Source organism: Zea mays, chromosome 1 (assembly GCF_902167145.1).
Source record: "Zea mays cultivar B73 chromosome 1, Zm-B73-REFERENCE-NAM-5.0, whole genome shotgun sequence".
In the NCBI taxonomy this organism is placed as follows: domain Eukaryota; kingdom Viridiplantae; phylum Streptophyta; class Magnoliopsida; order Poales; family Poaceae; genus Zea; species Zea mays.
In genome coordinates, this window is record NC_050096.1 from 260,524,728 (window position 1) to 260,536,403 (window position 11,676).

At 47.5% G+C, this 11,676-nt stretch overlaps 1 protein-coding gene across 1 annotated transcript; it reads left to right on the top strand.

Moving 5' to 3' along the window:
* Positions 1 to 432: 432 nt before the first annotated feature.
* Positions 433 to 2,281, top strand: LOC103643728 (protein CUP-SHAPED COTYLEDON 1). Its single transcript, XM_008666899.4, has 2 exons — positions 433 to 999; positions 1,083 to 2,281. Exons 1-2 carry the CDS (start codon positions 846 to 848, stop codon positions 1,907 to 1,909), a joined length of 981 nt encoding a protein of 326 aa, XP_008665121.1. The 5' UTR covers positions 433 to 845; the 3' UTR covers positions 1,910 to 2,281.
* The last annotated feature ends 9,395 nt before the right edge of the window (positions 2,282 to 11,676 follow it).

An 11,676-nucleotide genomic window follows, 5' to 3' on the forward strand; every position in this document is an offset into this window, starting at 1 on the left:
GGCCCCATGCATATATAGCTCCATTGATCGATCGATCGGTCTCTCTCAAACGAACCGCCAGCATGCAATTCCCCCGTCCCATTGCACACACCGTACGTGTGCGACGAAGATGCTTTTATATGTATAAGCACGTACTGAATAAATGTGTGAGGTTAGCAGCATAATAAGCTGTTACTGTCATCGTCGTCGTCGTCGCGGTCGCTGTCTCGCATCTAGCTGTCTCCAATGCGATGCAATCCAATTCCAATGCGATCGAGGCCGGGCCGGGGTTCATCAGAATGCATAATGCTGGTAGGTGAAGGTGGTTGGAGTTGGCTGGAAACGGCCCTTGCGCATGCGGATCGTGGGATCGAGCGATGTCTTCTTCCTCCTTTTCCCTCCGCCCTGTCGTCGTCGTCGTCTTCTTCCATAATCCCTTTCCCGTCCTTTTCGCTTCCGCGTGGTTGTTGAGACCCCTGCGATCCGCTCTAGAACAAGCTGAGAACAAGGAACCAGGCCATAGCAGCAACATTACATTAGCATCGTCAGCTAGCTAGCTAGCTCATCGTTAGTATATTAATTCGCGCACATACGTGTGTGTGTGTCAGTGTAGTGTGTGCATACGGACTTTTGGCCTTACGCTGAAACCGTCCGCGCGTGCGCGTCTTCCTCTGCCAATATATATATGCAATCCTTGCAGTAGCTAGCTCCATCGATCGCCGCCACCGCCGCGCTGGGCTCTCCTCGCTCACAGTCTACAGTGAGCTCTCACTGCACCACACTCCCAAGAATTAGTGAATCTGTGAGGCTTTTATTTTCCCGCGCGCGCTGCTAGCTAGCTTGGGCGATCGCCGTCGTCGTCGTCCATGGAGGAGGGGCTCCCTCCAGGGTTCCGGTTCCACCCGACGGACGAGGAGCTCATCACCTACTACCTCACCCGCAAGGTGTCCGACTTCACCTTCTCCACGCGCGCCATCGCCGACGTCGACCTCAACAAGTGCGAGCCATGGGACCTCCCAGGTAAGCATCATGCATACCGTCAGAAGTGATTGGTCAGCGCACAGCTAGCTCTGCCTCTGATGAAGTATGCATCATCCATGCAGGCAAGGCTAGCATGGGCGAGAAAGAGTGGTACTTCTTCAGCATGCGCGACAGGAAGTACCCGACGGGGATCCGGACGAACCGCGCCACCGACTCGGGCTACTGGAAGACGACGGGCAAGGACAAGGAGATCTTCCACGGCGGCGCGCTCGTGGGGATGAAGAAGACGCTGGTCTTCTACCGGGGCCGGGCGCCCAAGGGCCAGAAGACGAGCTGGGTCATGCACGAGTACAGGCTGCAGACCAAGTTCCCCTACAAGCCCAGCAAGGACGAGTGGGTGGTGTGCAGGGTGTTCAAGAAGTGCCAGGTCGTCAAGGTGAGGCCGCCGATGCAGGACGACGACGCATCCCTATCCCCGTGCCACGACCACGACGCATCCCTGTCCCTAAGTGAGCTCGACGTCTCCTCCATCCTCGGAGGCCTGGCCTCCGCCGCCGCGGCGCACGCATCGTCCGCCTCGCCGCACCACCAGGGATCCGCCGCCGAGAGCTTCGCCGCCGCCCATAGGATGGACATGAGCGCGTACATGAGCTGGATGGCGGCCGCCAACCCGGGCGCCGCGGCCGCCATGCTTCCCTGGGCCACGGCGCCGCCGCCGGGATTGTCGTCGTTCGGCAATGTCTTCGCGCCGCCCAGCCAGATGTTGCAGAGGCCGCTTCCGTTCGCCGGGTGCAGCCAGCCGCGGGACCTCGGTGGCGTCGTCGCAAGCGGTGAGCATGCCATGTTCGGGACCTCCGTGATGAAGGCTGGGACGATGGAGTATGATCAGCAGCAGGCGCCGCCGGAGCAGCAGCTGGGAGTGGACGAATCCACATGGAGAGCATTCTGATGGTCATCGCCGCGCGCCTACATATAATATTGCACACAAAAAAGACCGTTGTTGCTACTACTGCGCCAGATCGATCAACTTATATATTATTTAGCTATTATGCACTTGTGGTCAATTACTATAAATATATACACTTGTAGGGGGGGATATTCTAGGCAATTAATATATATGGGACAAACCCACTATTATATTAGGTCCATGCTATGTGTTAAAATGGGACAAGCCCCATTGTTAGGTCAAAAAAACAAGTCAGTTTTACTATAGATATAGAAGTGAACGTGTCTCTTGATTTGTGTCCTATGTTTTAATTGTAAGAAAAATATATATTACTACATGCTTGGTCCATTTGCTATTGCAAGGTGCAGTTTCTTAGCGGACGGCATGATTTTGCAACAAACTTTCAACAGTAGGTGTGTAACTTTCTCACTTAAGATTGGCTAGCATTTTCATTGGGTTCTGACACGTGTACCCAAATACTCATAAGCAAATAGCCCGAATTTTTTGTATTTTAGCCCCTAAACTGAAGTAAAATCACGTTTAGACCTAAAAAAATTTTAAATGCAGTTTTGGACCCTTAGCTCGGCGCCACAGCCTGTGGCGCCGAGGTAACACAGCTCGGCGCCACAGCCTATGGCGCCGAGCTGTGACGTGGCCGCAACGGCTAGTTCCGTCTAGGGCTGACCTGGCTCTGACGTGGCGGCGGCGCGCCCTCGTAGCTCGGCGCCACAGATCTTGGCGCCGAGCTACGAATTCCTATAAAAACGCCCGCGCGGCTGGCCGAGAGCAGCTCATTTCGTCCCATTTCCAAACTTCGTCAAAATTTCCTGGATTCAAAGATTTGAGTTGGTTCACTTCGTAGACCAAGGTATGATTTCCAACTGATTCGTTTTGTATATTAGGTTGTTAGTTTAATAATTTGTATACACCTATTATATTATCATTTCGATTATTAGTTTGTGTAAACTTATTATAAAGCATAATAGGTACAAGTGATAATTATAATCATTTATTAGATGAAAGACATGTACCGAGAGGCGTTGTGGCAGAAGAGAGGTCGTCCTCGGGAGTTATATCCGGACGTATCTAGTAAGGATGCTCCTGTTCCTCCTGAACTCCCCGTGCCTAACTGTGACTGTGGCAGACTGGTTTGGGTACATCAATCACAACATCCAGACACGGCTGCTCGCTGCTACTACCTTTGTGGCACTTTGGACGTACGTAGCTTATGACTTGTCACTTAACTTTGTTCGCATTCATTATTTTGTAGATATGTAATAGTGCATCTTTCCATTATTTTAGGGACATCAGAAGTGTTTCTTTTTCCAGTGGATCGATGGTCCTGATAAATTTGACCCTCGATATCTTCTTTTCGTTAATTGGTTGAGTGGAAAGACCAGTCATGAGCGTTTTAAGCGTTGGGTACCTCCTCCACCGAATCCTCCACCAATGACGGATGCGGAGAAGGAGGTAGCAACAGAAAGACGGCTGGACTCACCGCCTCGATGCGATTGTGGAGACCGTGCTGTCATCGACGAAGACTATGACAAGCAGTTCTGTTGTCCGGACATTGATTATCACAACAGGAATTCCGTTGACTCTCGTCGGCCAGCTTAATTCCCGTCGGCCAGTGTAAAAGCCGACGGGAATTAAGTAACTCCCGTCGGTCGTCAACTAGCGGACGGGAATTATTTTAATTCCCGTCGGCCACGTCCCTGGCCGACGGGGTTTAGTAATTCCCGTCGGCTTTGTCCCTAAGCCGACGGGGGTTATTTAATTCCCGTCGGCCACGTCATAGGCCGACGGGGATTAATGGTTTTAGAGCAACGGCCGAGCCCGCGCGGACTCATTCTTCCTCCTCTCTCTCGCTGAAATTGACGAGCCGCCGTCGCCCGTTCGAGCCGCCGCCCGCCCGAGCTCCAACGCCGGCGCCCGCCCGCGCCACCTACGCCGCCGCCCGCCCGTGCCCCCGCCGCCCGTCCGAGCCGCCGCCCGCCCGCGCCCCAACGCCGGCGCCCGCCCGCGCCCCAACGCCGGCGCCCGCCCGAGCCCCCAAAGCCGCTGCCCGCCCGCGCCCCAGCCGCCGCCCGCCCGTGCCCCCGAGCCGCCGCCGCCCGCAGCGAGCCGCCGCCCGCCCGAGCACCCGCGTGGCCGAGCTCCTGCGCCGCCGGGCCGCCGAGCCGCCACGCCACCGCGCCGCCGTCATCCGAGGCCCGCCACCCGAGGCCGGAACGCCGCCCCCGAGGCCGCCAACGCCCTCAGTTCGTCCCGAAGCGCCGCCGTCCGCCCGAACGCCGCTTCTAGCCCTCGTCGAGGTATAATCCTACCTATATGTAAATAAATGTGATTATTTTCGTCGGTTTTTTATGGCCGACGGGAGTTAGCTTTAATGTGATTAGAGTGTGATTAGAGTTAGTTTATGTGGCTTGATTAGAGTGTGATTATTGTTTATTTTCGTCGGTTTTTATGGCCGACGGGAGTTAACTGTAATACGATTACAATTTGTTAGTTTAATATCACATGTTAATTTTCGTCGGTTTTAATATCACATGTTATTTGTTAGTATTATTTGACTTAAAATTGGATGTTGCAATATTGTTAATTAATTATTATCATGTTAATGTGATGAAGGTGATGTTATGTATATATATATATATATATAGTTTTACTACTTACCTATAGATATATGTGTGACGTGTAGAAACATAAATGTCTCACACGCACTCTTTACTCGTACACACAGCCGCAACAATGGGTGATATACGTGATTGGATGTATGAAGGTTTCAAGAAGGGTGGGTGTCATACAAGTGAATGGTTTGTCAAGACGCAGATGTTTCTGGACCATGCAGCTGGTTTGTCACAAATAGATAATATTAGGTGTCCATGCAATAAATGTAGAAATATGACGAGCCACACAAAGAGGCAGGTCACACTACACCTGTGTTCGCATGGTTTCGTGCCAGGCTATAAGGTCTGGTATCTCCATGGTGAAGATGTTGAACGAGCAGCAGAAGTAGAAGTTGATGATGGTGAAGATGATGTTGATAGGATGGACCAGATGCTTGAGGATCTGCAGCCTGAACTGGCACCAGATCATCATGATTCACCTACACCGGAGGTTCAGAAGTTTTTCGACCTACTCAAAGCGTCAGAAGAGCCTCTTCACGGGCACACTGACGTGACCGTACTGGAATTCGTGACCCGACTGATGTCAATCAAGTCCAAGTTTGCATTCTCAATTAATTGTTACAAGGAGCTTGTGGATTTGATTAGCGAGGTTCTTCCTACGGGTCACAAGATGCCCAAAGACATGTACCAGTCCAAGAAATTGCTTGAAGGTCTTGGTATGGAGTATGAGAAGATTGATGTTTGCCAAGACAACTGTATGCTTTTTTGGAAGGAACATGACCGAGAACAGAAATGCTTAAAATGTGGGAAGTCGAGGTACGTGGAGCTTGTAAATGAAGATGGGGAGAAGGTGGTGACAAAGGTTGCACATAAACAGCTTCGGTACATGCCTCTCACTCCTAGAGTGAAACGTTTGTTTCTCTCGAGAAAGACCGCTATGCACATGAGGTGGCATAAAGATTGTACGGACAGACAAGATGGGTTAATGGTGCACCCGTCAGATGGTGATGCATGGAAGGCTCTTGACAAATTTGATCCAGATTTTGCCAGCGATGCAAGAAACGTTCGTATCGGCTTGGCAACTGATGGTTTCACGCCGTTCAATATGACCGCTGCGTCGTATTCATGTTGGCCTGTCATTGCCATACCGTACAACCTTCCACCTGCTCTTTGCATGAAATATGAGTTTATGTTCCTATGTCTTGTTATACCTGGGCCTGAGCATCCTGGCGTACGCCTCAATGTGATGCTTCAACCACTGATTGAAGAGTTAAAGAAGCTATGGCAAGGTGTGGAAGCCTATGACTGCTTCAAGAAGCAGAAATTCAATCTTCGTGTTGCATATCTGTTCTCGGTTCATGATTTTATGGCGTATGGTATTTTCTCTGGATGGAGCGTGCATGGTAGATTGACGTGTCCTTATTGTGCTAAAGATACAGATTGTTTTCGTCTTAGTGCTGGTGGCAAGATATGTTACTTTGATTGCCATAGATGTTTTCTACCCTTCAATCACCCCTTCAGAAGGCAGAGAAAGGAATTTAGGAAGGGCACCATTGTCACGAAGGGACCGCCCAAGCGACGTAGTGGGATAGAAATTACAGAAGAGCATATGAAACTTGTCCTAGACGAGAGTGGGAAAAGGTATCAAGGTTTCGGTGAGGAGCATAACTGGACTCACATATGTGGCTTGTGGGAGCTTCCTTATGCTAAGTCATTGATTTTGATGCACAACATCGATGTCATGCATCAAGAGAGTAACTTTTGCCAAGCCCTCATAAATACATGCATGGATTTCCCTGATAAAACGAAAGACAATGACAAGGCACGCATGGACTTAGCAGTGATATGTGATCGTCCAACCCAAGTGCTTAGAGAAAACGGAGGCAAACCAAAAGCTGACTATTGTCTGAAATCTAAGCAACGGAAAGAAGTGATGAAGTGGATGAAGGATATTAAATTCCCCGATGGTTATGCCGCTGGTTTTAGAAGATCTGTGAACTTGAAGACAATGAAGATGAATGGACTGAAGAGCCATGACTTCCACATAATTATGGAGAGACTCATGCCTGTAATGTTTCGTGGATACATTTCCGAAGCTGTGTGGAAAACGTTAGCTGAAGTTAGCTATTTCTACAGACAGTTGTGTGCTAAAGAAATCAGAAGAGATGTGATGGAACAGCTGGAGAAAGAGGCACCGGTGCTTTTGTGCAAATTGGAAAAAATATTTCCACCGGGTTTCTTCAATCCTATGCAGCATCTCTTTATACATCTTCCATATGAGGCTAAGGTCGGTGGTCCTGTTCAGTATAGGTGGATGTTTCATATAGAAAGAGCATTAAATAAGCTTAGAGCAATGGTGGGCAATAAGGCAAGAGTTGAAGGATGTATTGTGGAACAATTTAAACTAAAGGAGGTAGCACACTTCACAAGTTGTTACTTTGCAGAAGAACATAATGTATTTGCTCGAAAGAAAAGGTACCATGATGATGAACGAGAGATGCCTCCGTGTAGTGATCTTTCGATTTTTCAGACAAACGGCAAAGCCGTTGGTCCACCCAAGGCATATCACCTCAGTATGGAAGAACGGAAGTCTGCTTTACTGTACATGTTCACGAATATGCCTGAGGTGGAGAAATACTTTGTGTAAGACTTGTTTTCTTAAACTGTTCATATGTGAATTAGTTTATGTTATCAAATATCTCATGTCATACAATAATATTTGACAGCGAGTTTGATGAACAAAACATGAGGTGTCTCGGTAGGCCAACAGCGAGAGACATAGACAAATTGCGACGCGATGGTATGCATGGGCGACCTAATTTCATTATGTGGCTTCGGGACCGTGTAAGTCTTAATTATGTGGCTCCGAGAGCTAATTTCATTTAACTAATATTACAGAATTTGCTAATGCTTTGTGGCATGATTGACAGTTTGGGGAGGAAATGAATTTGAATGATGACTTACGTCAGTTATCTATTGGAAGCGTAACTGCCAAAAGCTATGGACGTTACGACGTCAATGGATATCGCTTTCGTTCAAGCATTTTCGAATCAAGTCATCCTATGGCCGCCACTCAAAATAGTGGAGTCGTTACTAGGGCAACCGACATGGAAGGACACGAAGCCTGCTATTACGGGAAAATCAAAAATATAATCGAGATTACATTTGCTGGAAATAAGCCTTTAGCGCTAGTTTTCTTTGAGTGTAAATGGTATGACCCGAAGTATTATAGGACCGAATTTGGGATGACACAGATCCAACCTGAGAAATTGCTTCAAGGACACGACACGTATATCCTTGCCCATCAAGCAGACCAAGTTTATTTCTCGACATATCCATGCAAAAAGTTGTCTAAATGGAGGGTTGTGTACAATGTAAATCCCCGAGAACGCCTATACACTCCTGGTGAGGACGAATATCAAATTGGTCACCTTGAGCAGGTTGATGAGGTGTTTCAAGAAGAAGAGTTGCCAACTAGTTTTCATATTGATCCTGCACCGGCATTAGATTCACTAGTTGCAGACGTTAACGACTTAACTTTTCCCGAGAGACGGAGAAGACAACCTGTTAGGAGAAAAGTTACATGGCGACCTCTGCATAGAAGAGAACAAATAGATCCTGATTTTGATGATATTTAACAAGTAAAGTTGTTTTGTTATTTCATTTGTTTATATTTTAAGTATTATGTCATTTTGATGCACTAATGAATAATTTCTTATTTTTTATGCAGGATGCCGCCAAAATCAAAGAAGTCAGTGAAGGGGTTGTTCAAGGGCCTGGGCCTTTTTCAGGGCAGTTCTTCGAGCAGCAGCAGACGTCGAGAGCTATTGAGCGCGGTACATGGAGATGAGGTAACATATCTTGTACAAATAAATTTGTTTACATATTTACAAATAAATCTTGAGTTGTATGTACCAGGATGAGCAGCACACTGAGGAGCAGCACATTGAGGAGGAGCAGCACAATGAGGAGGTGGAGCTCAATGAGGAGGTGGAGCACGTGACATGGGACCAGGCCGCACAGCATCACCAGCCATGGGACCAGTGGGACCACCAGAGAGAGCAGCAACAGGCGTGGGACCAGTGGGGCCAACAGGGCGAACCGGCTGACAACCCGATGGATGATGGCTCGGGAGGCTCTTCAGCGACACGCACACGTCGCTCAAGAAAAAGCCACTCAGTAAAGCCTCGTCACGCGATAGAGCGAGAGGCTGATAGGACTTTAATCATGCCACATGGAGATCGGTGAGTGTAATATATTAACTTATCTAATATAACTATTATGTGTATTGTTAATGTTTTTGTGTAATGCAGGAATTGGGAGGACCTGTCCTTTGACGGCAAGGGACACCACACTCAGGTTAACCTTACGTTGGGTTCTCTTTGCCGCCTTCACTACCCTGGTATAGTGAAGGTGTCAAACGGTGATACCGAGGATGAGGTGCTCGTCAGTACCTGGGATGAGTACAAGTTTAAAAAGGAACGAAACCACACCGACAGACAGGGACTTGTGCGTAATGACTTTTGGGTATGAATTCTTTATTATTTTTGTTATGTTTCTTAATATTGTAAATCTATGACTTATAACATTTGTATTCTTTATGTTGTAGCTTCGATATCGGTTGCCTGATGGAGAGGATTACATGGGGCACGCTGAACGTGTCTTGCAAAACAATGCAAAGAAGCTGGTGAAGGATGCCATATACTATGCGAGAATTTAGGCTACAAACCTGTATTTTCAAAAGCATCCGGAAGAAGCAGGCCCCTTGAATAAAAAGGAAGGGTCCTCAAAGATATATTTGACTGAGGATCAATATCGTGAGGTTAGTATTCAATTTGTTTTACCCGTTATATTTATTGTCGTGATTGATATAATATGTAACATTGTGTGTGTGCAGGTGATGGTTCCATGGATGGCGCCCGTGCCTGATGCGTACTATTCTTGGTGTCGATATTGGGCTTCCGAAGGCTTCCAGAAAGCGTCAGCGCATCACAGACAATGTCGAGGAACCAATCCTAACCACAAGTTTGGCGGTGACGACATGATACGAAAAGCTAAAAGAATGGTAAGTTTCATCTTTCTATGTCGATCAACAAATAATACGATTGCTTATGAATGTTTTTTGTTTATACAGGAAGCTACGAGTGGCCAAAAGCCTAGTGACATTGAGGTCTACCAGGAGGGCCACAAAGGACCAGACCCGAACAACCCTGACCAGCTCTGCAGCCAGACAGCCACGGATCGCTTGGTGAGTTTTGGCTCAAAAGTTCAAACGTTCAAAGTATATAAATTCCTGCATTTGTAAGGTTGTGAATGATGTATAGGCGGCATATGGGGAGGAGATGGTTCGTCGCCATGGCCCTGACTACGACTGGCGCCATGAACCGGTGGATCCCTCGGTGGTGTACGCAAGTGGTGGTGGCAAAGCGCATGGACGGTAAGCTCTAACTTATGAAATTATATGGTTGACACTAAATTGATTATGCTGTAATAACATTTTTTGAATCACTTATAGATACGCACTCTTCGACGGATTCATTGACTCGTCGTCGGTGAGATCTCAGAGGACGGGTTCATCTTCCCGTAGCTCATGCTCTCGTCGACCGAACGAGCAGGAGTTGGAGATTATGAGGATGCGTGAAGAGATGAGACAACAACGCGAATTTATGGAGGCTTGCAATGCTCATAATCAAGCGATGTATCAAGTGAGTACACATAATCCGAACTCTAAATTATTATATTTCAATACAACATCTTCAGTAGTAACACATATGTGTTTAACAGTTAATGCAGCAACAGGGCATGACATCAAATTTTCCACCGCCACCACAATGGAGCCAATTTGCAAACACACCAGTTCCACCACCACAGTTCACCACCCCTCCGACACATATACCTGCACCTGGAGATAGGGTACGTTTGATAACTCTCCATTAATTTATACACTTGTATACTTTTTGATATTTGCATTTAACGTGTTGATATTTGCTAACTTGCATAGGTTACGCCTGAAGCGGGTGGCAGTGGGTCTGATCCAGCAGCAGGGACTGGATTTGTTGACTCGCTCTTTGCGTTCCCTCCTCCTGGTGGTGAAGGCGGCAGCGGTCAAAGCTCTAACCACCCAAGTGGTGGTTATCTCTAAACACTTAAACTCGTGCTCGTTATGTTTTTAACTCCTGGACGTTATGTTTGTGTAAACACTCTCGTATCTGAAATGTTTGTGATGTGTGAATTATATCAATGTGTTTGTGATGTGTGATGTCAATGATGTGTTTGTGATGTGTGATGTCAATGCGTTTGTGATTTATATGTTTATGTGATACGTTTTGTCATATGTTTGTGATATATATGTTTTGTGTATGTTATGTGTGAGAAATATCTAATTTGGTGTTGCTGTTGCAGAAATATAGGTTAACTCCCGTCGGCCCAGTTAATTCCCGTCGGTTTGACCATAGCCGACGGGAATTGACTATTAACTCCCGTCGGCCCAGATAATTCCCGTCGGCTGACCTGGCCGACGGGAATTAATAAGTAATTCCCGTCGGCTGACCTGGCCGACGGGAATTAATTAGTAACTCCCGTCGGCTGACCTGGCCGACGGGGATTAGCCATTATTCCCGTCGGCTCGATATTGGCCGACGGGGATTACGTATTCCCGTCGGCAGCCGACGGGAATAACCGTATCCCCGACATGGAACGCCTGGCGGCTGACAACCGACGGGAATAAGGGCTAAACCGACGGGAATTACTTATTCCCGTCGGTTTAGTGCTTATTCCCGTCGGTTCCTGGCCGACGGGAATTAACTGTTTTCCTGTAGTGTATGTGAGCCCATTGATACGCTAAATGTATGAACTAGTTTTTATTTACAATAAATTACTAATTTTTTCTCCTGCAGCCATACGGGTGGCGTAAGTGTCGTTTCAGAGAGTGGTTGTATGGTCCTTTGTCCCATTGGCCAGAGCCAGAGGTAAAGGAAAAGAGATACATGGGGTGGGCGGCAGAAGAGGTCAAATTTGATCCAATACTCTGCAAATGCGGTATTGAAGCTAAGTATGGATTAGTTCCTTCGGAGCTTGGTGTTGGATATTTTTGTGGACATATGGTCGATTACGATGAGGTTGGTATTTTTTTTGCACCAG

Bases quoted from the DNA above. Each gene is read 5' to 3' on its own strand.
- LOC103643728 (XM_008666899.4), top strand. From the start codon at position 846: ATGGAGGAGGGGCTCCCTCCAGGGTTCCGGTTCCACCCGACGGACGAG. The intron at 1,000-1,082 runs GTAAGCATCATG...TCATCCATGCAG, and splicing joins CGAGCCATGGGACCTCCCAG to GCAAGGCTAGCATGGGCGAG.